General features: G+C 37.9%; 5 protein-coding genes across 5 annotated transcripts; 3 read left to right on the forward strand and 2 right to left on the reverse strand.

Annotated features, from left to right (window-relative positions):
* The first annotated feature begins 5,527 nt into the window (after positions 1-5,527).
* On the forward strand, positions 5,528-7,744 carry LOC113333340 (autophagy-related protein 8i-like). Its single transcript, XM_026579847.1, has 5 exons — positions 5,528-5,702; positions 5,803-5,858; positions 6,502-6,554; positions 7,226-7,344; positions 7,454-7,744. The coding sequence occupies exons 1-5, from the start codon at positions 5,663-5,665 to the stop codon at positions 7,540-7,542; spliced, it is 357 nt and encodes a 118-aa protein (XP_026435632.1). The 5' UTR covers positions 5,528-5,662; the 3' UTR covers positions 7,543-7,744.
* A 78-nt stretch (positions 7,745-7,822) lies between these two features.
* LOC113333339 (metalloendoproteinase 1-like) lies at positions 7,823-8,990 on the reverse strand. The gene has a single exon (XM_026579846.1). It carries the CDS (start codon positions 8,905-8,907, stop codon positions 7,930-7,932), a length of 978 nt encoding a protein of 325 aa, XP_026435631.1. The 5' UTR covers positions 8,908-8,990; the 3' UTR covers positions 7,823-7,929.
* Positions 8,991-9,519: 529 nt separating this feature from the next.
* LOC113332802 lies at positions 9,520-12,049 on the forward strand. Its single transcript, XM_026579310.1, has 4 exons — positions 9,520-9,838; positions 9,994-10,119; positions 10,641-11,311; positions 11,525-12,049. The coding sequence occupies exons 1-4, from the start codon at positions 9,520-9,522 to the stop codon at positions 12,047-12,049; spliced, it is 1,641 nt and encodes a 546-aa protein (XP_026435095.1).
* A 3,824-nt stretch (positions 12,050-15,873) lies between these two features.
* LOC113332955 (E3 ubiquitin-protein ligase ZNF598-like) lies at positions 15,874-20,538 on the reverse strand. The gene is made up of 7 exons (XM_026579449.1): positions 20,190-20,538; positions 19,784-20,086; positions 18,803-19,011; positions 18,661-18,709; positions 18,491-18,580; positions 18,307-18,369; positions 15,874-18,147 (listed from the first exon to the last, which is right to left on the reverse strand). Exons 1-7 carry the CDS (start codon positions 20,355-20,357, stop codon positions 16,237-16,239), a joined length of 2,793 nt encoding a protein of 930 aa, XP_026435234.1. The 5' UTR covers positions 20,358-20,538; the 3' UTR covers positions 15,874-16,236.
* A 2,765-nt stretch (positions 20,539-23,303) lies between these two features.
* LOC113332803 (metalloendoproteinase 1-like) lies at positions 23,304-24,227 on the forward strand. The gene has a single exon (XM_026579311.1). It carries the CDS (start codon positions 23,304-23,306, stop codon positions 24,225-24,227), a length of 924 nt encoding a protein of 307 aa, XP_026435096.1.
* Positions 24,228-24,484: the final 257 nt, after the last annotated feature.

The following is a 24,484-nucleotide window of genomic DNA, read 5'->3' on the forward strand; positions in this document are numbered from 1 at the left end:
TTAATGGAATATCTTGCTCTCTTGATACTCTAGGCTTTTGATAATAAAAGAGATTAAATTGTAATTCTAATCATGTATGCAAGCACTCGTTTAAGATTGAAGATGAATTCCTTGACAAATACTTTCTCTCATTGATTATTTCTCCAATTTACTTTGCTTTTGATTTACTTTTATTGTTTACATAAAAATCAAAAATCCCCCAATTGGTTGCTTTAGGAAATTGAATACATAATAACTACAATTGCCTCTCTGAGGAAACGAACTCTTTCTTATCATATACTTTATGAAAGTGAAATTATTTTTGACGCATACGACAGCGATCAAGTTTGTGAACTCCTTCCATGAGCTTAAGTTCGCGAACCCAGTCCGCGAACTTGAGCAGGTTATATCTAAAACCGGTTGTTCTTGAACTCATGTTTATTTAAACTAAGGAATGCTTTTGCAAACCGTGGCTATAAAGTTCATGAACCAATTCGAGTGAATCAAACTGTTTTTGCTTCGATTGTGTCTTGTGTAGTTACATAAGATCTAAGCAATTGAACAACTCTCTAACTAGTTCATTTGAGTCATTTGAACTAGTTATGGTGAAGAAGAATATGGTTGATATGAAAATAATCATATGGCTAACCATTTGGTTAACTATTGTTGAACCAACAAATGTTAATGTTTGGGAACGGTTCGTAAACCAAAAATTGGACATTTCATTTGTGTGTAACAAGCTAAGTTTTCGATCCAACGACTGAGAAATATTAGCTTGAATCTAATCAGGTTTTCATCTAACGGTGAATATTGAATGCTTTGTTACCAAGCTAACATTGATTGCAAACTCTGATTTGAAAACTATATATGAGAGAACTCTAGCAACTGGGAAACCTAATCCCCACACCTTACGTGTGATACTAGTTGCATAGCTAGAGTCGATTCTCCTTTAACCTTTGGTTTCTTCTTCTAAACCAGGTTAACGACTTAAAGACTTTATTGGGATTGTGAAGCCAGACCGATACTACTTTTCTTGTAGTTGTGTGATCTGATCTTGCATCTTCTATCGTTACGAGTACGATTGTAATAATTGGCTCGAGATTTATATCTCCGATAGGCAAGATAGAAAAGTAATCACAAACACTTCGTCTCATCGTTTGTGAATCCACAATATCTTTTATCGCTGCATCGATTAAGATTATTGTGAGGTGATCAATAATACTAGGTTGTTCTTCGAGAATATAAGACCGGTTTATTGATTGGTTATTGTTCACCTTGATTTATCAAAAGACAGAACAAAACTCGTAGGTATATTCGTGGGAGACAGATTTATCTATTACCGTAGACTTTTATGTGTGATACAGATTTGTTTATTAAAGTCTTCGACTTTGGGTCGTAGCAACTCTTAGTTGTGGGTGAGATCAGCTCAGGGAATCAAGTATGTAGCATCCTGATGGGATCAGAGGCATATGAGCATAATTGTACCTTGGATCAGTGTAAGATTGATTGAGGTTCAACTACAGTCCAGGCCGAAGTTAGTTTGGAGTAGGCTAGTGTCTGTAGCGGCTTAATACAGTGTGTGTTCCATCTGGACTAGGTCCCGGGGCTTTTCTGCATTTGCGGTTTCCTCGTTAACAAAATTCTGGTGTATGTGTTATTTCTATTCCGCATTATATTTGTTTATATAATTGAAATATCACAGGTTGTGCGTTGTTCAATTAATTAGAATATCCAACCTTTTGGTTGTTGATTTAAATTGATTGACACTTGGATATTGGTCTTTGGTACCATCCAAGTTATCTCTCTTTGATAAAGACTCGCAAATTTCTATTTGCTTGAGTAAAGATCAAATCGAGAGATTGAGATATAAACTCTTTGATATACTTTTATGTAGATTGAGTCTGACTGTCTAGTTGATTCTTCAGAAAGTATATTGGAGTTTGTCCATACAGATTGCTAATCGAATAGTTGGGTGTGGTTGTTGTATCCCCGCTTTTTCACTGACAATATAAATAAGTCTCTGAATCCATGATTGAAAAAGGCACAGAAAATCCACGAGATACTGAACAGACAATCCATCGTCTAACCAAGAATCATTGTGTGAGCAACACTCTCTCAATCATTCGAACTTATTCATCAATTTGCAGAAACCCACAACACATCCACAATCCTTGATCATCATCAATCCCACACAATTCTCAGCTTCCCTCCTATAGATCAACCCATCTCCCTCTTTGTGACCGAATTGACTCTGGAACGGCCATTGACTTGGTTTAGGCCGGAGTCTTACAGATTGATCTCTTGAACTCAAAGCACTCCCGTGCAGTGCATCTGTTTGAGGTTAAGCAGTTTGCTCGGTTGAGGAGTATCGTTTGTACGGCCGTCTCTTCACTTTCCTAAAAAACCAGCAAATCTATTTTCCCCATCTACACATGTCAAGCTTTAAGGCCATAGGCTTAGAAAACTCATTCTTATTCTTCATTGTGTGAACAATTTCTTGAACAAGTTGTATATTATCTGATATATGCCTTCTTAGTATATAAGCATCCTGAAGAGGATATATGATCTTAATCATAAGCTTTTTCAATATAGATGACATGATCTTAGAAATAAATTTGTAAGAAGCATTGCAGATCAATAGGTCTCAAATCAGAAGGAAATTGTTTTTTTTTTTATCTTTTAGATTAATGACACGTTTGTTGAATTTAAATTTTTGAGAATATAGCCTATATGAAAGAAATGCTTCACCATCTCCACCACATCATTACCCATGATATCCCAATGAGATTGAGCAGGTGCTTTCCATGGTTTCATGTCCGTTAGTGCTTTAAGGATTTCAATATTATTTGGTATTTCCATCAGCTTAATGTTATCCGAGGTTGTGATAACTCGGGGAATACATTGAAGAATTGCTTTATTCTTTGCTAGAGAAGAAGTGGTGTATAAGGAACTATAATGCTCGATGAGTAAAATTTCCAAATCTTTCCTTATAGTGCACCAATTTCCATTACCATCTTTTAAAGCAACAACATTATTTCTGGATCTTCTTTTATTAACGTTTGCATGGTGATATTTTGTGTTTTTGTCCATTTTAAGATGGCACTCATCCCTAGATTTTTGGCCTCAGAATTCACTCAGGACTTGATGCCAATATTCAATCTGTTTCTCAGTTTGTTATATCTGATTATTGGTGTTTGGTCATGATTTCCTTGCTGAATGGCTTCTAACTGTTGGGTAGAATAAATATATTGCTTTATATCTTACCAAAATTTTCTCCAAACCACTTAGACACATACCTTCTAGTAATAATGAGACGTCTTGATAATTTAAAAGCATGAGACCTATTGAACTGATGACCGCAAGATGCAACAACTTCAAATTTAAGAGTTTCATCCCTTTCATAGCATTGGAATTATTACCACTTTATTTTCATGCCACCATTAGTAGAAAAATAATCCAACATAATTGGTGAATGATCAGACCCCAGTTGTGGCAGATGGAAGATTTTAATATCTGGGAAGTGAATAACCTACTCTTCATTTGTAATAGCCCCATTGAATCTTGCTCGTCTAACACCACTTCCATGAACATTATTTGTCCATGTAAAAGACCTACCAGTGTATCCCATGTCTTCCAAACCAGCTTCATAGATCAGATTGACATAAGGAGAGTCTCTCGAAGAAGAAGCTAATGATTTTGAAGTATTAAAAGAATTACTGAAGATGGATATATTGTTTTCATTCTTAATACCAAATTTAAATCACAAATAATTTTCCACTGGTGCTTAATACCATGACCTAATTCTTTGATATGTAAATTGCTTCTCCTTATTATTTGGGGATGTTGAACCATACATACAGGTGGGCAACCATTCTGGTTTAGAGGGAACATCCTGCACCATATAATTAATAATCCAAGAATCTGCATTTACGATTTTAAAATGAAAGCCATCTTTCCAAAGAAGTATTAGTCCTTCAGCCAAACCTCTAGATAGGATGAGTTTACTATTTGGAAATTGTTAGAGCAATGCTCGGTTGAACCCACAAGTTTTGCTATCTCAAGCTTGTTTTCAATGTTAGATAATCAAAACTATTTCTTGAGTTTTAGTCTACTAAGTCAAATCTCAGACTAGGTTAAAATTTGATAGTTGAGTATCACACACCACCCTCGAAGACTGAAGATCGACGAAGACATTTGGAGAACTTCTTTTATCAGGTATATGAAGACTGAACCATTCTATTTTACTCATTACTTACCATTCTATCTGTTGAGACTATGTCATATAACTTCTAGTAGGTTTACAAAGAAGAAGTTTCGGCCCAAGCTTGTCTTGTTCAAAATCTCGAAATATGATTCAAGCATAGATTTTTATAGGTCCTTAACAATATTAGTTCTAAACAATTTATTGTTCGAGATTTTTTTTTTCTAAACCATATATTTTTATTTACGCAAATATGTATCAAATAATACCAAGAGAAGAGTCCCAGCTAACCAAAGGAAAGGACAACATAAATAAAGCTACTACATGATCTACTCAAACGATCTACTCAAACAAATCTAAAATATATAGCTTGTTCACACTCTAACACCCACAAAAAGGAAGGCTTTGCATCACAGAATACTATATCCCCCTTAGCCAAATGAGTACCCTTCTTGATCATCTTATCAGCCGAGAAATTAATCTCCCTAAAAGAATGTCTAAAAGCAATACTGATCAGTGATTCCTTTATCTTCTGCCATCTATTGACCACAATCCAAGGAACTTTACCCCTCATAAAAGATATTAAGACAACCTTTGAATCTAACTAAAAGACACATTCAATATATTTTTCCTGACAGCCTATTCTCCAGCACAAATGAGCCTTATCATTTCTGCTAAGTAGTTTGTAGCAATCCCCAATCCCCCGACTGCTGCACTCATACAAGCACTATTTTGACTTCTGGCTACAAAGCCAAAACCTGCATGACCTAGATTTCCACTTGAAGCACCATCACAACATAGCAGAGTCTGATTTAGTCTTGGGAGTTTAAAAAAACAATACTTAACCTCAACAATAGACACTTTAATACCCTTCATTCCAAAAGCCATAAAAATCTGCAGATCATAAACACCACTCTCATTCTTACACTACATTCTCTTGTAAAGCTAATTGCCTTCTGTATTAACTTCTCGACACATGGTAGCTCAGACTCATATTTATTATTATTTCTGGCAAATAAGGGTTCCACCGTTACTATAAAAGCACTAAGGGAAATTCCTATGGGAATGAACAAACCCATTTTTTTACTGAGCCAGGTGGATGGCCAAACAGGATTTTCCACTATGGAACAACAATGAACGGTTAAGCGCCCGGGCTAGGGATACACGTCAGCGTGTTTAGGTTAAACCCTAAAATATACCTAGGACCTAGACTGGGACCTAAAAGTCAATCCTGGTTTTGGCGTTGACTGGGACCTAAAAACAATTCTGGACAAAAATTAGGACCTAGACGCTAAAATATACCTAGGGACCCAAAGTCAAAATAAACCCCATTTAATATCTTATCCCGTTCCCACGTCTCCGTGACGGAATTATAAACTTCTTCTTCAACCAACTTCCACGCCAAAATCAGAATCCGAAACCCTAACAACGAATTCCTTCCAACAAACAAACAAAAAATCCCTAATTTCATTCACTTCCGTTATGGGCAAGATCACCTCATTCAAAGACGAGTTTACATTCGGTTTGTATTTAAACTCAAATCACAAAATTCTTTTATTCGATATAAAAATTTAGACCATTCTCCCTAATTGATTCTTCTTTGGTGTTTGAAATAATTGCAGATGAACGTGTTAAGGAATCATCAGATATCATCAGCAAATATCCTGATCGAGTCCCGGTATGTTGATAATCATTGACTTTTAATTACTTCCATTAAAGTCATAAACAAACCTGCCTTTTTATGCTTTGTTGTCAATTCAGCTTGATTTCTTCCGATGAAGAGAAATCTAGATAAACCCATATCGATCTTTAGTCTGATCATAGTATATGTACCATTCAATTTAGTGTTTCATTACTCATTTGTAATATACAATGAAAAGTCCAACTACTAGTCAACTACTTTTTGATCATGAACTAGCATTCTCAGAATTAGCATATTTTATAGCGAATATAAAGAAGCTAATTAGGATAGTTTTAGATTCTGGTAGAAAACCAGTATCGTAACTAATAGCGAATATAAAGAAGCTAAATTGGAGAGTTTTAGATTCTGGTAGAAAACCAGTACCAAAAGAGTCTTGTAATTTGGACTCCAAACGGTGCCATGTGCAAAATATTGTATGGTGCCATGTGCAGGTGAAGTTTATCCCACACCTTATGCTTAGTATGGAGGTTGGTTTGCTAGCTAGCCAAGTTGAACAAGTGAGAAAACCAGTGATGCAGCATACAAAATCTTTGATTGTGTTAGCATATCCTGTCATATTGCTCTCATATTATCTTTCACCTTCTTTTTATTAATTTGTTTGTGAAAATGCTATCTGCAGGTAATTGCTGAACGGTTTTCAAGTTCTGACCTTCCTCAGATGGAAAAGAAAAAGTATGTTCTAGCTATGGTTCAAAGTTTGTTTACTTCACCTTACATTGTAGACAAACACCAAATTTGGTGGCAGACTATGTTAGTTTGCATCAGTTAGTCATCTCATTTTGATCTGCTATGATCACTGCATGGTATAGGTCAGAATTTATACACTGGATAATCTGGATATCTTGATCCGTTAACACTAGAACAATTTGCTTAATTTAGTTGAATGCAGGGGTTATAAGTAAAATGCTTGTAGACTGGTTTTGCCTGACTCTACTGTGTGAGTGGTACGTTTATTTTTAAAGGGTGCTAGCATGATTTTTCAGCAAAATTATGAGTTTATGACATCTGCTAGATGAAAGGATATGAGTCGGTAGTAACTAAAATATAGCTGGGGAGCTAGCATGTTTTTGTTTTTTATTTTGGATCAAAGCTCGTAATCTGGAAACAGTAAACACAGACCTGACTCACCTGAGGTCTTTGCCACAGTAAATCATCTCTATCATATCAGATGATTGTTGTTGCTAGCATGGGAAATTATGTACTTGATAAATATTTACATTGAAATATAAAACATAAATCTGTTGATAATACAACAGTCTTAGCTTGAATGAAGTAGCTTCCCTCTTTTCACTTTCTGTTGATGGTAAGTAACTGTTTTGACCGTTTCTTGTCATTTTTTTCAGATATTTGGTTCCCAGGGACATGTCCGTTGGGCAATTCATCCACATTTTAAGCGGTAGACTTCGCCTGACCCCAGGGAAAGCCCTCTTTGTGTTTGTGAACGAAACCTTACCCCAAACAGGTAATACTGGAATCTGACTTCTGTAACGCTTTGTTACTTTGTTCAAAACTTTGTAATACATTCTCTTAATCTTAATGGTTTGCATACTTTTGATTTTGTTTTTCTGCAGCCACTCTCATGACTTCTGTTTACGAATCCTCGAAAGACAAAGATGGGTTCCTATACATGTGCTACAGCTCCGAGAAAACCTTTGGTTGAAGTTGTACGAGACCAGTTTGTTAGATTTCTAGCTTGGCTGTTCATATGAATGAAATACAATGTAAAGTTTTTATTACTCAAAACTATGGTCGTTGATATGGAAATTTGGATTGTGTATAGTCTGGTATGAATCCATCAAATGCTTTGCTACTCTCAGTGAACTCAGGATAATTCATTTGTTAAGTTCTCTGTTCATGTAGTATGGGTTGGACCTTTTTTTTTTCTTGAGCCGAACTCATCCGAGAGTATTTGGAAAGAAGAGGAGTATAGCATATAGATCTATAATGAACTGCGCAGCATTTAAGTGCATATTATTATTAGATCATTTAAGTGCATGCTTATAAGATCATTTAGTATGCATTATTATTAGATCGATACAGGAATCGATCAGAAATCGTATAAAGCTCGTATTGCTTGCACATCATCTCCGTGAAGATGCCTCTTTGTGGTTCCAACTGGGAACAAAGGGAACATGACCGAGTTTGGTTCGAAACTATGTCCCAGGCCCAATACATGTCCTATCTCGTGCATAGCAACTGATTCTAAGTCGTCGTCGTCCATGTTTGACCATGGATTAGCCCTCCATTCATCATCTGCGTCGTAGTAAATCCTTCCGTCGAATGGCGCAAAAGCATAAGCGAGAATTCCACCAGGACCATCCATGAGATCATCACCAATATCATTTCTTTTGCGGAATTCAATTTGAATGTCAGCTGCCTCATCAGCATCGTCGCTTCTCTCAAAATTGAAATCACTTACAGCTGCCCATTTCTCAAAAGCTCGTGCACAAACAAATTCTAACATTTGAGTGTCAACGTTACCTGCCGTAGCATTGCTTAATCGATAAGTGAGTTTTGTTTTCGACCATATTTTTGGTGGGTTTTCAGGAAAGAAGCTGCGATCTGAAGCCGCGTTGATAGCTGTCGAGCCTCTTTTTTCTCGGTGATGATTATGCGTCTTCTCATTGGATCCCATGAAGGTTGTACTATACACCGTGTCTGAGCCTCCACACCTAGGCACCATCATCTGTTTCACCGTTTGAGCATCTAAAATTCCAGTGACCTCCAAATGATAATTCGATTGATAAGCTTGGATTTGATATTCCAAGACGTCATCAAACACGTCATCATTCATGTGTTGCGTTTCACCACTACTAATTGTGTACCCGAACTTGTTGAGATATTGTTTAACTTCATTCAGACCCTCTACATCCTGACCTTTTCTGCATCCTTCAAAATGACGAAGGAACTCGAATGCTTGTGAATTAACATCATATTGAGATAGAGACTGGTCAGGAGAAATGGCTAACAAGAGGAGAAGCACAAAGTGCACAGGATGATGATAAGAAACGGCTTTATTATTCATTGTGAGTACAGGAAAGCCACTCGGGAACGAATTAGCTCCGTTGGGTTGGTTCTGATAGTACAACCTCCATTTTATAGGGGTTTTCTTTATATACGACTGAGAAATGAGAATGTGGTCCTTTGAGCCCAATTTATATGGTCCTTGATTCGTAAAGTTCACCAAAGCTCATCAGTTAATGAGGTAGAAGAAATCCATACATCTACCAATTGAATTCCAGTTTATTCAAATTTCTTCATTTGATAATGTAGTCGAAAGTAAATCATTTAAACATATTTTTCCATTTTGGATTAACTTAACTGTGTTGCTTTACATAGCTTTCAAACAAGCAAGTAATTTCTTTCTAAGATTAGTTCTAATCTTTTTACAATCTTTCTTGTTAGTACAAGTAGCTTATGACTGGGGAGAGTGATGAATATGGTCAGTGATGACTGACACAGTCCCTGGAAAATTGCAAGGGAGAGGGTTCAGTTTTGGATCCACTGTGAGCCATAAACTATGGTGCCTTTCAATTAAGGCAAATTATTCATCACCCATCTAACACCAAGTGATTACAGGCCCATTGGTCTTTGTAATATTACATATAAAATAATATCCAAGTTAATAGTTACAAGAATGAAGCCCTTAATGGAGAAGATTATATCTCCAACACAGGCTGCTTTTGTTCCGAAAAGGTATATAAATGATAACATAGTGATTGTTCATGAGTTAATTCACTCAATGAAGAAATCAAAAAAGAAACAGGGGTTAGTGGTACTCAAGATAGATATGTCGAAGGCATTTGATAGTGTAGAATGGGGGTTTGTTCTAAAAATGATGTCGTCTCTAGGCTTCTCTGAGGATTGGTGTACTATCATTTATCAGTGTCTCTCCACAACAACTGTGTCAATAAGAATAAATGGTAGTAATTACAACTCTTACATTCCATCGAGGGGTCTGAGGCAAGGGGATCCCCTATCCCCTTACCTTTTTTTATCATATCTATGGAATATCTGACAAGATCATTGATAAGAGCTGAGCAGCATAATTTATTGCAAGGGATTAAAGTGGTGAAGAACTCTATTTCTATAAACCACTTACTTTTCGCAGACGACTGCATCTTTTTCTTTCAAGCTGACGATAAAAATATTGAGCAAGTGAAAGCATGTCTGCAGAATTTTAGTTCTTTCTCAGGTCAGCTGATTAACTTCTCAAAATCGTCAGCTTATGTTACAGGTGATCTCTTTCATAGTGCTAAGTTATCTATCACACATAACTTAGGAGTTAAGCAACTTTGCACTTCGGACAAATACCTAGGTCTTCCTATTTTGTTAGGGAAATCAAAGAAACAATCTTTTATCTCAATCCAAGATTCTTATGAGCACGGTTTCCAAGGCTGGTGTTCCAAAACACTAAACCAGACAGCTAGATCCACTCTGGTTAAATCGGTTTTAAACTCAATACCTACTCATTATATGAGCAATTTTAAGATTCTAAAAAATATCATCAGGAAACTTGATTCTGCTCAAAGGAGGTTTTGTGGGGTCACAAGTTTAACAGAGGACTTAATTTAGTTGCATGGGATTCTCTGTGCATCACAAGGAATGAAGGAGGCTTGTCTTTCAGAAATTTAGAAAAAATTAACATAGCACTAATCACTAAGTTAGCTTGGAGATTATGTACTGAGGAAGATAAACCCTGTGTTCAGCTTGTAAAATCAAAGTATTCCCCTCATTACAACTTCCTGCATTTGCAAGAATTCCCTAACAATTCATGGATCTGGAAGGGATTAGAGGTGGGTCTTCACTATGTTAAAAAGTTCCACATATGGGATGTTCGTAGAGGTTCCAAAATCTTAGTGTGGTATGATAAATGGGTAATTGGGTTGGATTCCCCACCAACTCCTAGAGATTATTTTAGAGAGCCTGCAAGGGTGGTGTTAGTCTCTGACTTGATGCTAGACAATCCAAGAAGATGGAATGAACAGTTAGTTTGGGATCTGTTTCCAGATAATATAACAAGCCTAATCTTGCAAATGAGAATACCTCAGCAAGGAAGTGATAGGATTATTTGGGAACCAAGTAGGAATGGAGAATTTTCAGTCAAGTCGACTTACAAGGCTCTATCTAATATACAACAACACGCTTATCTTCCTTCAGGAATGAACTGGAAAAGTTTGTGGAAAACTGATGCACCACATAAAATAAATCTGTTTATCTGGAAGTGTTTGAAAGGAATAGTGCCAACAAGAGTAATTCTTAGTAAGTATAATTCCAGTATAGACACAATATGTCCTAGGTGTGCTCGAGCTGAGGAAACGTTACAACATCTTATTCTTGATTATGATCACTCAAGATCAGTGTGGTTATCTATGAATATAAATGTCGCAGTACTACAACAACAACAAACTCCAGTTTCTGATTGGATAGTCAGTTGGTTCCAAACTTCCAATGACTCTCAAAACCACCAGAAGGAATATTGGGTTTTAAAGCTCATGATCACGGTTTAATTCATATGGAAGAACAAATGCTTAAAGCAGTTTGAAAACAAAAACCAAAATACTTTCACTACTACCCACTTGATTAATAACATGCTACAACAATGCTCTCATGGGGTTGTTAACAGGAAATTAAATCTCCAGGAAACTTGGTCTCCACCACAACTTGGAGTTCTTAAAATAAACATGGATGCAACTTTTGATTACTTTACCAAAACTATTAGCATTGGTTTACTAATCCGAGATTCTACAGGGTACTGTCATGGAGCCAGGTGCAGATTCTTCAATGGAGGAATAGATGTTGAGGAAGCGGAGTGCTTAGCCATGAAAGAAGCCATCCCATGGGCTAAGCAATGCATTGATTCAGAAGTGATCCTAGAAAGTGACAACCTTAATGTAATTAACTCTATTAAGCATGCCAATACTTCGGTCCACTGGAGGAACCAAGGTATTGTAGATGAAATAAGGCACATGCTCTCTTATGTTACTTGTTTTATTTTGAACCATGTAAGGAGATCAACAAACAAAGCTGTTCATGTTATTGCTAAGACTGCTAGATTGAACAGGTTATCGTTGGATTATCATATTAACATCCCAGAAACTTTTTGTTCTGTAATCAGGGATGATCAACAAGCCTGTCAATCTAAGTTGTGTAAAAATATTAAGTAATCAAAGTGTTTGTTTGCATCAAAAATAAAAATTAACGCAAATTATTTGAATTATAATACTTTTTTGGCACGATGGTTCAACATATACACATAAGAGCAATTCCTATGGGATGAACAAACTTAGAGTTTGTTCATTTTGCTCCCACTATGGGATAAACAAACCAAGAAAATGGATGTTCAAATGAACAGATCTGTTCATTTGAACATCGAGTTGGAGTATTAGACACGCGTCTATTGAAAGAACGCGCGCCATTTCTTCAAACGCTGGAGATAGGAAGGTTGACGCCAGCGTTATTCTTACGAACGCGCGTTTTTAATGATGACGCTAGCGCTTTCGTGAATGTCGCCGCGTCTTTCCTTTGAGCGCCAACGGGTGTTCCCATCTTCCCGCCATTGCTCTTTCCTTTCCCTATAAATTCAATTCATCAACATACTTAGACTCACGCCTTCCTCAACATTACACAATTTTCATACCGTCTCTAACTTCTCTTTTTCTTTTCAAACAAAACTATTCATATCAATTCAATCTTTCAGAAAAAAAGTTCATCTTTAACAAATATGGCACCCTCACAACAACGATCACAACAACGATCGCAACAACGATCACAACAACAAATACCACAACAAACACCACCACAAACACAACAATCACAACAAAGAAACACAAGAATTCGTGGTCCGAAGTATACGATGGATGAAGACGAGTCACTTTGCAGAAATTATGTATTATATACATTAGATGATATCAATGGTATTAGTCAAGAAAAAAAAAACTTTTTATGGTAAGATTTTACAAAAATTTTGTGAAGAAACCGGTAACAAACATGGTTGTAATGTCGATGGGTTGAGTCATCGTTTCTGCACAATTGCAGGAGCCGTTAGTGAATATGTAGCTATTATCACTCAAATGTGGAACAACAAAAGAAGTGGTGAAAGCGAACCGGATGTGGAACGAAGATGTCGGGAAGAGTGGCAAAGATCCCATAAAGGTTCAAGCTTCCAACATGAAAGTTGTTTCACCATTTTGAGGGTGCTTAACAAGTTTAATCCATACTTGCTGGAAGGTCATCAAGTGATTGGAAGATCACCACATGGTCCAATCTCGCAGGATTTTCAGAATGGAGGGCCTGCTTCCTCGCCCGATGGAACTCCAGGTAGTCAGGATCAACACAATAGTAATCTGGACGTTAACAACAACTGCAAGAGAAGAAGAGGAGGTGGTGTGAAAGCTGCAAAAGCAGCGAGAGACACCGCCCAACGAGCAGCAGAAGGAGGTTCAAGCGAGTTCAACTATGCTGATCACAAGGAAATGAAGATGCAGATGGAGGCAGCTAGAGTCAGGGACCGTGCCATTGCTTTAGAAAATCAGAGGAAAAGTCGTCTTTCGCGAGAAAAATACTACAGGGATTGTAGGCTAAACAAGCTACTCGCGTTGGATGTTGGAAAAATGAATGAACGACAATATGGTATATGGAACACGCAAATGGATCAAGTCCAGGCCGATCAAGTCCATGCCCAACAAGTCCCCCACCAACAAACTGGAGTCCCCCCTCAACGAGTCCCCCACCAGTATGTGAATGTGGAAGAGGAAGATGATACCTCGGAAGAAAACGAAGAGGAATTCAGTCTTGCTAATGAATGAACACGTTTAGTTAAATTCAGAGTAGTTAAAGTTTAATTTAATTCAGTGTAGTTAAGTTTAATTTAATTCAGTGTAGCCGTCTTAATTTAATTTAGTGTAGTTTAATTAAAATTACTTTTATAATTGCCTCAATTTTAACAAACAACTTTAAATTAAAAAACATATTAATTAAAATAAACAACAACCTTAATTAAAAAACATATTAATTATCTCCCTCTTCCTCTCCCTCTCCCCCTGCCTATGCCTCGCCCTCCGACATCGTTTTCTGCTCCTTTTAAAGCCCAAAGGTGCTTTGTTAAATCTTGTCTTAGTTGTGCATAGATTCCTTGATTATGGAGTTTGTAAGTGGCAAGTCTATATTCTCTTGCCGGACACCCATGCTCTACCACAAGATCCTTGATTAAATCTTCATCTTGAAAACTAGTCCAGGTTGGGTCACGTCTGGTTTCTTCAATGACCATGTTATGCAGAATAATACAAGTTAGCATAATTTTGTTCATTTCTTGAATATCAAAAAGCGCGCCGCCCAGCTATGATGGCAAACTTCCTTTTCAATATGCCAAAAGCGCGTTCAACATCCTTTCTGCATGCCATTTGTTGTGAGTTAAAGTACTGCATATCCTTCGAAGTCGTCGGACCAAAGCCTATCTGTTTATAAGCTTGAACCATAGTTGACCATTCTGGATAGATTCGGTCTGCTAGATAATAACCCTGAGTGTACTGATTACTGTTGATGGTGAAATTACAGTGCGGCGCGATCCCATTTTTAAGATCTTCAAATAATGGTGACTTATATAAAACGTTGAGATCGTCATTTGAACCCGGGAGTCCAAAAAAAACATGCCAAAACCAACAATCATAAGTAGCTGAAGTTTCCAAAATTACAGTTGGTTTTGGATAATGACCCTTATATTGGCCTACCCATTCTACCGGACACGCATGCCACGTCCAGTGCATGCAGTCAAGACTACCTAGCATTCCTGGAAAACCCCTCTCGGTGTTTTCTGCAGTTATTCTTTGAACATCTTCCTGAGTAGGCTTTCTTAAAAAGGTTGGACCAAAATGCTCGACTATTGTTTCGCAAAACAGTTTGAGATACCTAAAGGCGGTTGTTTTCCCAATACGGATGTAATCGTTTGTAGGATCCGCTGGTAACCCGTAACATAGTATACGTAGGGCCGCAGTGACCTTTTGTTCGGGACTAAAGCCTCGTATATGTCGTGCATCATACTGATAATTAGACAAAGGTTGTACCTGACAAAGCTCGGGAATAATCCTTTGCGTCAAGTTGCGGCCCATGCGGAATCGACGCTGAATATCCTCATCGAAATACACACAGTCATGATTAAAATAATCATGCATCAGCTTTTCGTGGTAAAAATGTTGATTCTGCCACGTCCATCTTCTAGTCGCAACTTCATATGAATCTAAAGGCTTTTGTATGATCCCGGTTTGTAGTTGCAACATAAAATTTCGTCTTCTTGTATCTTGATATGAATCTTCATCCATTTGATGCAAAAACTCCATACACATCTCTTCATCTTCATCGTACAACATGTCATCCATCTCCATATCCTCCCCAGAAGAATCAAAATTCATGATTGACAATTGAGAGTAATCGAAATTAAGAAAAGATTGATCGGATGAAAGATTGTTGTGTATTTGTGAGATCAAATTCGAGTCGTATTTATAGAGGTGGAAACTAGCCGTTCCGGTGACCGTTACAAAAGTTGTCGTTGCCGTTGGCGACCGTGTCTCAAACGCTGGCGTTCAAAGTTCCGTCGCTGGCGTCATCCACAACAACTCCAGCGCTTGTAGTTCGAGCGCCAGCGTCATCGTTGATGCCGCGCGTTTAACTATCTATCGCTCACTTGTTTTCCATAGTGGAGAATCCTGTTTGACCATCCACGTGGATGAACAAACAAATACATTTGAACATTTCCATAGGAATTGCTCTAAAACTGTATTTAAACATCTAACATATAAACACATTCAATACTATGGACGACGACGATACCTTAGTGAAATTGAAACCCTTGATTTCTGTCAGTATTAGTCAACTGAAAACCACTTGTAATGACATCTACACCGATATCAGCATCAGAGCACTGAGAACTCTGAAATAAACCCTAATGTGATTCAGCATACCACAATCAAATGAAATTCAAAAAACAACGTTTGTCACCTAAAAATCTGGGTTTCCCATTTTTAATCAAGCTCTTTCCGCACTGTTTGTATATAACAAAATTAAACCCAAAATATAAACAACATAAAAGAGAAATATGAAAAAACCAAAAAACCCACTAATTTCATAACATTTTTCCCTTAGATAATCATCTCTCAGTAGCACTACAGAGCCAAAAAACACCTTTGATTTATAACAAACCCATCCTAACTACTAGCTGTACGTTGGCAGACAACCAGTCCTTTTTAATTGTGTTTCAGGTACAGTAACTCTACAGCCCCATCGTGACAAAAAAAAAGATCAACTTGAGGCTGCAAGACTGCAATCACAAAAAGTATATCTTTTAGCCAAAAAAATTAGCTTACTTTTGTTTACCTCTTTGTGTCAACGCCACAAGTTTCTGACCTCCACCGTTCCGCCAGGCCCCACGTACTGCAACCCCATCCAACGAGTCTGGTGTATCTTCTTCAGGTTCAGGATTGAGGTCTAAAGATGCTGCTTCACCCAGTCGCACTCTCTGGAACTTTGGTATCTTCTTCTTTTTCTCCTTACTTGAACCTCCCTTCCCAGCAGCTGAATTTTTGGAGACGCTTCCCCCAGAATAATCATGTGGTTTTGGGTTGGCACTACTCGATCCTAGTATCTCTTCAGCAACGGATTTCCCTTTGGAAGAACGGTAGCCATCCTTAGATAATACTTCCACATCTTCTTCTGATGGTTTATAATTCGCATGCAGTTTTCTTACACTACTGATGACATTATTTGCTAATGAATTATCTGGTTCTTCTGCGAGTTTCTTCTTCCCTTTACCCTTGTTGGAACTATTATTACTACTTGCTCTTGACTGAAGCACAATGGCATTGTAGTTTTCAATGAGCTCCCTCTGCTTCTGAGTATCAGGACATAATCTTGCTAGCTCAAGAACAAGATGTGTTAGGCCAAACTGCTGAACATAGGATAGATATTCACGTGTACCAATTACACCCTGCCTGAACTCCCCCGACATTTCCTTAAAAGCAGAATATCTTTCTTCATCATTGTCTAGAGCAGAACGTATTCTTTCTACGAGTGTCTTGTTTGCCATCTGCAAGTCTTCTACCTTCTCCAAAGGTTCTTTACTGATGGTAACCTTGCTCCTCACCGTTGCAGAAACTGGAGGAAAATCATCTTCTAACTTCGGCACATGTTTACTTATGGATACACCATTGTTCTTCCTTGTTGCCAAAACAGGAGGGTAGTCAGACAAAGGTGAATCTGAAGATCCACCTCTCTCCACTAAATTAGGAGCAGAAGTGGAGTGAGTAACCCTAGACTTGTTATTACTTGTATTCCAGAGACTTCCAGAACTAGCTGATGCAAGTCCAGGAATTGTGTCAGGCCTAGCTTGAGTAAACTTGTTATTACTTGTATTCCAGGGACTTCCAGAACTAGCTGATGATGCAAGTCCAGGGACTGTGTCGGGCCTAGCTTGAGTAGACTTGTTATTACTTGTATTCCAGGAAATTCCAGAACTAGCTGATAATGCAAGTCCAGAAATTGTGTCAGGCCTTACTTGAGTAGACTTGTTATTGTTTGTATTCCGGGAACTTCCAGAACTACCTGATGCAAGTCCAGGAATTGTGTCAGGCCTAGCTTGAGTAGATTTTACATAACTTGGAGAAGGCACATTAGAGGTAGCTGCTTTAGGAACGGAAGAACTAGCAGAATTGAAGGGCACATTAGAAGTAGCTCCGATAGGCCGCGACGAACTGGCAGAACTAGATGATGGCAATGAGGGAAAGGTCCATATAGTATCCCCACGGCCTTTTGTTAAGGGCCGAGGATGACCCTGGTTTATAACAATAACGCCAGAGGAACGGAGTCGTGAAGCCATGGTATTCGTGCCTCCTTGTTCAGAAGAATTCTGCTGCGAGGTGCTGGAACCCCCAGCGAGTGGAGGGAAGGCTGATTCCGCCAAAGACCCATTCCTAGTTGTTTGACTAACTGCCTGGTAGTATCTCGACGAGAGCTCAGAATCTGAAGTAGATAATGATTCCATGGGAGGAATAATGCCATCAATCTCACTTGTTCCTCCAGGATCACGAGCTACTTGTGTACTGGATGGTATGTCCCTCGCTGTGCTACTATCTGAATTTGCTGACTCTAAACTGGCTTGAATAGCCATTGCAAGTTGATCTGCCGGAGAATCAGAGTGAGAATCCCACCCTCGACCTCTTCCCCGACGATAATCTTGTTCATTACTTCTGAGGCGATATCTAAAACTAGTTGGGATCTAGGTGCATGAACAAGAAAAGGATGTTAGATGACAGTACACCAACATAAAGCAAGTTATCAAATCTTTTGGAGTTCAAGCAATATTGTACAAACAGGGGTTGTGGACATAAACGCCAAATGACGAGAAGAAGAAAAACACGAAGAAGCCTCAACTTACCTGTAACACAGCATTACGCTTGGCACGAGACATGTTCCCTCCGTGATCTATCGCATTATGCCTCTGCAGCAAAGAAAAGAATAAAATACAGTAAACAAGAGGGGGGAAAGGCATAAAGAATGAAGAACTTCACAAAGCTGAAAGTCATCAACTAATACTGATAACCCCATCCACACAAAATCACCTTCATTTCAGATTCTGATTGAAATACAACGAACTTTTTAGCAAGACAAGCATCATCCTCACACAGAAAATGTTGTTGACGGAAATGAATCTGTAAGAGATAGTTGTTAGCGGTTCTGAGCTAAATATCAAATGAGAATGTTAAGATAAATAAGCAGAAGAAAGGCTTGCCTCCAAATCATCATAGTCTTTAAAGTAATCAAACTGTGCTGGATGTTGCCTGCATGAAAATCATGATAGTTTTAAGTGACTTAAGAGCTCTCAAATGAAAAACTTAACACCCAAATTTATCCATATTAGAAACGGAAAATACCTTTTACATATGTGACAAGTGAAGTGTTCTTGAGACATGTGTGTATACAACTCATTATCCCCATAAAATGGTCTCTTGCAAAACTCACATGCAGGATGCCCCATAAAACCACCTCTTTCGCTCTCACTGCCATCAACCTCTGAATCTCCAGTGTTTATATGCTGATTCAACTGCGCTCTGGTATATAACTTCTGTTCACACATAAATATCTGGACGAGCATGTGTGCCCAAAGTCAGCGGAAAGTATGGTATTACAAAAAGTGAAAAGAAACTCAAAGCCAAGAGTGTCTAGTTGGTATGATGTCTCACTGAAAGTAGAACTTGAAAGCCGATATATACTTTATGTAAAGCACAACTCAACAACAATACGTACAGTTGGTTTACAGTACAAGGAAGTAACCATTTAATCTATACTGTTAACCAAAGCTAGTGAAAGTTGACATATATGTTGTGCAACAAATAACCAACTCATGAAGAAAGATCAAACTTACAGAAAGCAAAATATGCATCTGCAGTAATCACTAATAGCTGTCTAAGAAAACAAGTTTGATGCCTCTAACAAGTTGTAGCTCCAAACAGTAAACCAAATTCAGGAATTTCCTTCTCGAGCAAAAGCAAAAATAAATATTCAAGGATCAAGACCATATTCAGAAAAATGACACAGAAAATGAATAAAAGATAGCTTAATAGGGATATAAAAGTCTACACCAGACCATACTTGGACTTGGATGAATAATGTGGGGAATGTAAGATGCTTACTTACAACACTAAAGAAGGAATTTAAGTAGAGAACCAAAACTATCAACAACAACAAAAAAGGACTCCGGCACATGTCAAGTTATGTATATACCGAATACCCAAAAACCTATTCATACTTGTTATCAAATACACCACTAACATAGCAAAAAAAAAGAACATCATTAAAAAAGTATTGTTGGTTGTTTCACTTGTAATGCAAGTAGAATTTGGATAATTAATTACCTTTCTTCCTTCTAAACACAAGTTACACATTAATAACTTATGCTGGTGATATAAATGACTTTTCAGCTGATCAATGTTCCGGAATCTCGCTTTCCTTTTGGGCGGTCCATTGTTTTGTTCCTCCACATTGTCACAAACACTACAAGAAAGTCTACACATAGCTTTGACCATCTTATAATGATCTGAATCATCAAAATAAGCTCCCAAATCTTCATGATACCAATAATTCCCAACCTTTCCTTCCCTCGAATCCAATGGAAATACCTTAAAATCAGATAATACCTTGGTATAATCTCCCAATGCCTAAATCAACAAAAACCCACAATTTATTCACAGTTGTTAGTTCAAAAAATACAAAATTTGCATGTAAATCCAAGAACCCAAACAGATAAAGAAAAACCCTAACCTTGGTGACAAAGACGACATCAGATTCAGTTTTACAGATGCAACATCTCTTATCTTCACAGATGAATCTGAGACGAGAAACACAAGTTGAACATACTTCACGATGACCACATGGCCCATACGCTACCCATTCTAGGGATTCTGCACAAACGGCACAACTATCATCCATGGTTTTTCAAAGAAAAGATAAAGACAGATGGACACAAAAGAGTACAAGCGGTAGATTTCTGGGGATTTTTCCCAGGGAAGTGAAGATGATTGCTGTATGAGATAGATTTTTTTTTGGGTTTTTTTCAAGGGAAGACGAAAGGGATTTGTTTCTCTCTTTTGAAAATTGGGGAGGAGGAATTTGAAGAGTGATTTCATTTTCTTATTTGTGCTGCCTGGTTGGGTATATTCTCGAGGCTAATTTAGTAACTTCCGTTTTTCGATAAAACAACCCCAACGTTTCACGAAAAGTCTCCCTCAGCACTAGTCGTCTGACCTTTGACTAGATGAGTACGTGCACCTCAAGTAAGATTTTTGTTAAAGGGAAGTCAAAAAGTTTATTTGGGGAGTGGTAAAAACGTAGTCGACTGATCACTGATTGGTATCCATTCATGAATTTTCGCACTGTCACTGCTATAGAACGATGAAAACATAAAACAAACTTTAACCAGCATTTTATTGATTTATTAGATAAAAGTACAATTCCCGTTAAACGTATATCCTTCAGACAAAACCGATCGGAAATGTAACAAAACCATTACGACAATGATGGTTACAGTAACAACTGGTTATAGGCAAGGATAGTATCGAAATGGAACTAAAAAAAAGCTTTATTGGATAAACCATGTACTAGGAAACACACCACATTATTTGTTGCCATCGGGGCTAGTAGTAAGTAGTAGCTAGCAGGAAAAGTTGAAACAAAGAACTAGATGATCAAGGACATATATAATATAATAGATGGGTTTGTTGCTGGTTCGTCTGGAGTTTCTGGAACATTGGTGTTTGACGGAAATTTTTGGAACTTTTGTTGTGTCGGAACACTATGGTTCGGCGTTGGGATTTTCATTGATTGTGTTTTTGGTACACTTTGTAACAGCAGGTTCGGTTTCAGGATCTTCTGGAACTACAGGTTTTTCGTCTTTGGGGTTTTTGTTGGTTGTGTTTCCGGGACATTGTGTAACAGCAGGTTCGTTGTCAGGATCATCTGGAACTACAGGTTTTTTGTTGTTGGGGTCTTCGTTGGTTGTGTTTCCGGGACATTGTGTAACAGCAGGTTCGTTGTCAGGATCTTCTGGAACTACAGGTTTTTTGTTGTTAGGGTTTTTGTTGGTTGTGTTTTCGGGACATTGTGTAACAGCAGGTTCGTCGTCAGGATCTTCTGGAACTACAGGTTTTTTGTTGTTGGGGTTTTTGTTGGTTGTGCTTTGGGGACATTGTGTAACAGCAGGTTCGTTGTCAGGATTTTCTGGAACTACAGGTTTTTCTTGGTTAGAACCTTTTGGAGTCTTTTCTGTGTTGGAATCTTCTTGACTATCGGGGTCGTTTTCGGATTCTGCTGAAGCTAAACGGCGACCTTCTGCAAATTTGGGGTCGTTGTCGGGAGCTTTTTGAGCTCGTAGCATGCCTAGATTATTTTCTGGTATTCCTGGTGACCGCTGGTCTTGTAAATGTACATGGTGGTTATCTTTTGAAAGAGTTGTCGTAAGGTAACGAGCCCCCGAGCCACATTTGAAGTTAACGGATAAAAACACGATGACCAAAAACACCAGAAACAAATCTTTAGAAGATCCCATAGTTGTACTTTGGCTAACGAAACTTAGAGCTTAATTGAGACGAGTTTGTGTTGGAGGTGTTGATTAACATGTCAATTTATACAGAACTGCCAGTGCAAGAGGAAAAGATAGTTGGTAATGAAAATGAATTTATGATTACAACTTGTTAACAACTATATTTACTCTTGTGATAACAACAAAGTCCGAAATCATTCTTCTGCCACATTCGAACTGAAAGGGGGTAATGAAGCAAATGATGTTTAGCTTATTGGTAATGCAGCCTTTATTCGACGGGGTCTTGCGTTCAAACTTAAAACAACTCAAAATCCGGTTACCATTTAGACTCAAATGCCCATGAATTATTTTTATTTGTTTTAAGGAAGTCCATGATTCTATTCATCTAGTTTTTTTTTTATTTTTTCCATATGACAAAATATCATAGATAGAGTGGAAAATTGCAGTCGTTGGAAACTTTGTCTTAACTTTTTTTCTAGTTTTTTTTTTTTTATGATCAGCCAGAGAGTGAAAATATTCGGATAAGTATCTATTAAATGGCCGAAACATGCAATTAGAGAGAAACTGGTGGACACTTTTACGGTAGCAAAAATTGTATTCGAAACAATGTAAAAGGATGAAAAAGTAAAAACAATATTTTTTCTTGCAAATTGAAAACTGTACGATGACTTTGATTCATGAGGAGGGATCCGTTGACAGGCCCTATTGTTGCAGTATCTCACAAGAAGATACGAGGATTGTCAGATTGTGCCACAAAGACGGGTAAGATTATTGTAGATTTTGATCAAGTTTAACTGCTTTTTAATTTGTGTTTTATTCTATGGCCTCAGTGTAGTCACTACTGTTCATCGCTTCAGGCGCGATTGTATTGAGTGGCATATAGTACATGCAGTCATACTCATGCACCGCGCCTTAGATTGATATACCAATCAAAAGAGTGCATTTAGAAAACCAAAAAGAGTAAGTGAAAATCGACTTTAGATAATCGACCCTTGGACTATATTATCAAGAGAAGAAACTAAAGCTTGATATGAATTTAATTGGTAGATGCATGTATCTTTTCAACCATTTAAGGATCAGATTTTGAGTAACTACTTAATTATATTGTTGAATTTGATTGTTAGATGCTTAAGTAATTCGGTGAACTTATCACATCAACCATATGAAGGACCACCCTATGCAAGCTGTTACATCTCTAGGGTAGGGAACTTCAATAAATTATGGGTGTTAAATCATAAAATTAATTTGTGCATCTATATTTCTCTATAAATAGTTGAGATTGAATTCCGAGTAGAGCACAGAAACAAAAAAAAAAAACTTATTACTTCTGTAACACAATGGAAACCACCAAAGCTGTTGCACAGTTTCAACTTGTACCATTTGTTCTTCTCTTCTTGTTAGCCATTCTCCCTAACCCAACTTTATCTGCGCCGTTCGGGTTTCTTCAAGAGCTAGAAGGAACTCACATTGGCCAGATCGCACCAGGTTTGCATAATGTTAAGAAATATCTTAAACAATTTGGATACTTGAATGGTGGGAATCCTAGTGCAGTTCATGCATACGATGACGTGTTTGATAGCGTCTTAGATTATGAAATCAAATCTTATCAACTCAACTACGGTATAGATGCCACTGGGAGTTTAGACGCCGAAACAGTGAAACAAATGATGATGCCTCGATGTGGAAGAGCAGACGTCGTCGACGCTCCGGCTTTCCTGGGATCCGAAAGGAGGAAGAAGATTAAGCAAGATGAAGTTACAGCTAGGTCGACCCCAGAAAAATGGTCAAGTGCTCACCTCACTTATCGATTTAGCAATGCCTATAATATCTCAGACAAAGTAGACAACCAAACCCTAAGAGCTGCCGTTACGCAAGCTTTTGTGAAATGGGAAGGTGTGAGTAATTTCAAGTTCACAGAGGAGACCGATGGTGATTTAGCTACTGACATGGTTATTGGATTCCACAAAGGTGATCATGGTGATGCTTCTAGCTTTGATGGTCAAATGGGAGTGATCGCCTACGCATTTGCACCAAATGATGGAAGGTTTTACTACGACGCGGATGATAAATGGAGTACCAGTCCAGGGTCTGACGCGATGGACTTAGAATCTGTTGCTGCGCATGAAATTGGGCATATGTTAGGTCTAGAACATATTTTTAAGCCTAACGCAATCATGTATCCTGTGTTCTCACCTGGAACCACCAAGAGGCAAGTGCAACAAGACGACGTCAAAGCCTTACGAGCTATATACGGGTCCTGAACATCTAATCAGGTTACAGATAAATAACTATTGAGGATCAATCCAATTTGTCTATCTATGGGGGCAATTGTTTGTGATCCTCAGGTACTATTAATAAAAGCTAGGAATAAATCTGAAAACGAGACAAGTATGCCACTATGACTCGTGAGTCGCCAGTGATGTATGCCTAAGAAACAGCCGAGTCTTGCATGCTCTTCTGCTGTGAAATCAGGTTGCATTCTGTTGTTTTTGTTTTTCTATTAGCTGTTGAGTTCTGT

This window comes from Papaver somniferum, unplaced genomic scaffold, assembly GCF_003573695.1.
Source record: "Papaver somniferum cultivar HN1 unplaced genomic scaffold, ASM357369v1 unplaced-scaffold_132, whole genome shotgun sequence".
In the NCBI taxonomy this organism is placed as follows: Eukaryota; Viridiplantae; Streptophyta; class Magnoliopsida; order Ranunculales; family Papaveraceae; genus Papaver; species Papaver somniferum.

Bases quoted from the DNA above. Each gene is read 5' to 3' on its own strand.
- LOC113333339 (XM_026579846.1), bottom strand. From the start codon at position 8,907: ATGAATAATAAAGCCGTTTCTTATCATCATCCTGTGCACTTTGTGCTT.
- LOC113332955 (XM_026579449.1), bottom strand. From the start codon at position 20,357: ATGGATGATAGTTGTGCCGTTTGTGCAGAATCCCTAGAATGGGTAGCG. The intron at 20,087-20,189 runs GTTAGGGTTTTT...TTGTTGATTTAG, and splicing joins ATGTCGTCTTTGTCACCAAG to GCATTGGGAGATTATACCAA. The intron at 18,710-18,802 runs GTATTTTCCGTT...ATTTTCATGCAG, and splicing joins ACTTGTCACATATGTAAAAG to GCAACATCCAGCACAGTTTG.
- LOC113333340 (XM_026579847.1), top strand. From the start codon at position 5,663: ATGGGCAAGATCACCTCATTCAAAGACGAGTTTACATTCG. The intron at 5,703-5,802 runs GTTTGTATTTAA...AAATAATTGCAG, and splicing joins CAAAGACGAGTTTACATTCG to ATGAACGTGTTAAGGAATCA. The intron at 5,859-6,501 runs GTATGTTGATAA...TGCTATCTGCAG, and splicing joins AATATCCTGATCGAGTCCCG to GTAATTGCTGAACGGTTTTC.
- LOC113332803 (XM_026579311.1), top strand. From the start codon at position 23,304: ATGGAAACCACCAAAGCTGTTGCACAGTTTCAACTTGTACCATTTGTT.
- LOC113332802 (XM_026579310.1), top strand. From the start codon at position 9,520: ATGAAGCCCTTAATGGAGAAGATTATATCTCCAACACAGGCTGCTTTT. The intron at 9,839-9,993 runs GTCTGAGGCAAG...TACTTTTCGCAG, and splicing joins CTCTTACATTCCATCGAGGG to ACGACTGCATCTTTTTCTTT. The intron at 11,312-11,524 runs GTCAGTTGGTTC...TTAAATCTCCAG, and splicing joins CTCCAGTTTCTGATTGGATA to GAAACTTGGTCTCCACCACA.